Source organism: Acyrthosiphon pisum, chromosome A2 (genome assembly GCF_005508785.2).
Source record: "Acyrthosiphon pisum isolate AL4f chromosome A2, pea_aphid_22Mar2018_4r6ur, whole genome shotgun sequence".
In the NCBI taxonomy this organism is placed as follows: domain Eukaryota; kingdom Metazoa; phylum Arthropoda; class Insecta; order Hemiptera; family Aphididae; genus Acyrthosiphon; species Acyrthosiphon pisum.
In genome coordinates, this window is record NC_042495.1 from 7,616,365 (window position 1) to 7,620,009 (window position 3,645).

The 3,645-nt window shown below is 35.2% G+C and overlaps 1 protein-coding gene across 1 annotated transcript; it reads left to right on the plus strand.

Moving 5' to 3' along the window:
• Nucleotides 1–1,147: 1,147 nt before the first annotated feature.
• LOC100168481 lies at nucleotides 1,148–3,340 on the plus strand. Its single transcript, XM_001948017.4, has 2 exons — nucleotides 1,148–1,472; nucleotides 1,686–3,340. The coding sequence occupies exons 1-2, from the start codon at nucleotides 1,365–1,367 to the stop codon at nucleotides 1,962–1,964; spliced, it is 387 nt and encodes a 128-aa protein (XP_001948052.2). The 5' UTR covers nucleotides 1,148–1,364; the 3' UTR covers nucleotides 1,965–3,340.
• The last annotated feature ends 305 nt before the right edge of the window (nucleotides 3,341–3,645 follow it).

Consider the following 3,645-nt stretch of genomic DNA (forward strand, 5'->3'; position numbering starts at 1 on the left):
ATAATATGTTATACGTGCGAACGTAAGACGCAAACAATAACTCTATAAACGCGTCCATTCGACGTTGATGCGTACAAAATATAATAAAATATATTATAATCTTAATGCTCGACGATAAAACGCATCTTCGGATAGACAAGTACGAGACGCATAACGTGTGCGTGTGTAGCCGGCGTACGCCAGACGGACAAAGGTATCGAAAAATAATAATAATAATAATATAATACGTAGGAATGAAAACCGATAGCAAAATTATTATTTATTGCACTAACAACGTACCTACATGACGTGCAAAATATAGTGTGTCCGAGAGACCCGAGATCGGGTTGTGCGTGTCGTTATTGTTCTCGGACACGAAACGAGTATACTGTACCTATAATAATACGTATCTAGTGATAGATTTTGCTATTATTTATTGGGGTGGTGTGGTGAGGGGGTGCCAGGGGGCCAAGCACCTAAGCTTATTATACTGATGAACTCGGCGTACCCTTTTGTAATTTTTCTTAATTAAACGGTGCGCGATTTGATCCAACTGCAAGCGTCAAAAATTAATTTTTCGTTTATGTTAATAATTTACGAAAAAAAAATGTACATAACACTAAAGAATTCTAATGACATTTCACAAATCGTTAAAATTTCAAAAAAGTGAATTCACAGCGTTAAAAGTACCTACCCGTTATGTTGTTATGAAGAATATTCAATTGTTTTTTTGTATGCATTATTATCATTAGGTATATAATATATTATACAATGTTGTCTTGTTTGTGATAGCTGATAACACTTTTGAGGTGTGTGTGGGAGAGTCAGATCTGCTAGAGTACCCTTATTACTAAATGTTTCATGCGAGTCAATCGCTGTACACACATTATCGTAGCATAGAATATAATATTATTATATTGCAAACTAAAATGAAAGAGAAACACAATAGTGTGTAATACATTAATGTATAATACATTTTCGGATATATTTTTTCGGGGCGGTTCCTAAACTTGTAGCCGTTATATTATTATAGTAATAATGCGCGTGTATGCCATACGGGGAACGACAATGGAACGCACACACGCACACACATGGTACGTTGTATTCTTCGCACACGAGGAGGCGGCGGCGGCGGGTTTATATAATAGGTATATATAAGGTGGCTGCGGACGAGATCAGGACCGCATTCCGATCCGGGACCCGACGACGACGACGACGACGGCTACCTTGTCAGAGTTTTGGTCGAGCTCTCCGAGAAACGAACAACGCACCTGGAAGAACGGGTCTCTGCGCTCCCACGTTGTATATAGACACAACATACCAGCCAAACATTATATTATTATCGCCATCAGACACCATCCGCTCAAATCGTCGCCGGCGCAGTCATGTGCCGAGCATCGTACCGTCAGCATCCGAAAATGGGCCCTATGCCGAAGAACCACGGCAGCGCCAACAACAATTCCTACGCCAACCGTCTCAACGTCTTGAAACAAGTACGTATCTCGCTAATAATATTATGTTGAACTGTATAATGTGACGTAGTGATATATATAATAATATATTACCCGCTCGATAAATGTCGTCTTATATAAGCCACTGCAATTATCGAACGTCGTCTACAATCGCGTGTCCGCATAGCTAAACTCGCGTCTTACACTGTTTTATCATTGATTTCAATCGATTTCTTCCTCCCTTCTCTATTCTAGGCTTTGAAACCGTACCGGGACAACAACGCCAACTGTCTGCGGCTGATCACCAGGTCGGCCAGGGTGAACCTGAACAAGCACTGGAAGAGCCTGGAGAATCTGTTCACGGCCGGACACGACCGCCGTCCGACAGACGATGTCAAGGAACGCGCCCAGAACGCGGTCAACGAGATGCTGGAGAACGGCGAGAACGCAAGACCCACGGAGGTGGCCTACTCCAATCCGACGGCGGACGCGGTCGACAAATTGCGACACTTGCACATGGAGGACGACCGTTGACGACCCTCGACGACCGGGCACTTGGTTTGACGATTAGGGGTGCGGGGGTCGATGTGGGGGAGGGTAATTCGTAAATCGCTTACAGCAAACATAAAATATATTATAAGTAATAGTATTTATATACAACATTGTAGAATCGTCATATTATTATGTATACCACTTACACGTGTGTACCAGCTCATGTCTTCCATTGTTTTTTTTTTTTAATATCGTTATATTTTATTTTATATTTTATTTCTTATATTAATATTTTACTTAACACGCGCACCATCACGTTATATTTATACACTCACCATTTCACGCACCGTTTTAGCACTTGTTTTAATTCGCACGATCGCACCGACACGCACCACACGCACGCACTTATATTATGCACTTTTAAACGCACTCAAACACATAAACAGCACTATGATAATCATTAAACATAATATTTTATGTTCACTTTATTAATATATTATAATATCACATTATCACACTCGTTATATACACAATATGCACCACTATATACACATCGCACATTATTAGATTTTAAGGAAACACATATTATTTATTAAATAATTTTATCGTCCGACAAAAGACACTGCATCACAAGGCAGAATGGTCCGGATCGATATTAATGTATATACAGCTGCACTTTAGACTATTTTGTATATAATATTGTATTTTATTAGTTTTAAGTTTATATCGGGCAACACATATATATATATATTTGCCACTACACATCAGTTCATTTTACCAAAATGTTTATGCCTAATTCGCATGTCTCACGACGTCGATTAAAAAAAATTAGAAATTAAAATTTAGAATATTAGAATATTTATTTGTAAATATCAAATCTGTGATTGTATCGGATTAAGTTTTTATTTTTATATTTCACTCGCTTTAATGATAATAATTATTATTTATTACTATCATATTATTATTAACGTCTCACACATTATTACATAAATTTCATAATTATTGAGACGTGAAACAGTTTAGATTATTAATCTATATAATATTATATTTTTTTTTAACTTTTTTTTTGTTATTATATTTTTAAAAGAATATTTGCTCAAAAAGGAACAGAATCCATCCATATATTTAGTTGTTAAGCAAAACGTATTTTAAGAGAAATATTTGTGGCCACTGACGCCAACAATAATATAAGATCAATATATAAAAACTATTTAAATATATTGTAAACAATTATGAGAATATCTCTTACGTGCCTAATATTACAAATATTTATAATGTATAATATGATTTTATTACAAGAATTGTTTTAATTATTAATTCTGCGTTTTATATTTATCATTATATTTTGATATTTTTTAATCATTTATGTTCAAATGTTTTTATTTTTTTATGACAAAAATAAAGTATTCTGAAAAAAATGATTTATCTGTTCTAATGTTTACGGTATGATATATTATGGAGTACCTATAAAACCATCATGTTCTTTATTTGGTAATTTTATTGGTGTTACCTATAATATAAGATCTTTAAGCAAATCGCTTTAAACAATGGGGTCAAGAGTTGAAGAATGTTCATCTGCAATGGTACATAAAAAAAAATTGAATCCAATTGAATACCTATCTAAAAAGTCAAGACCAAACAAAATAAAAATGAACAGTTAAAATGTGTTGACCACCTTGAAAAAATTAATCACATAAACTAATATGTAGCTTTGTGGTTCATC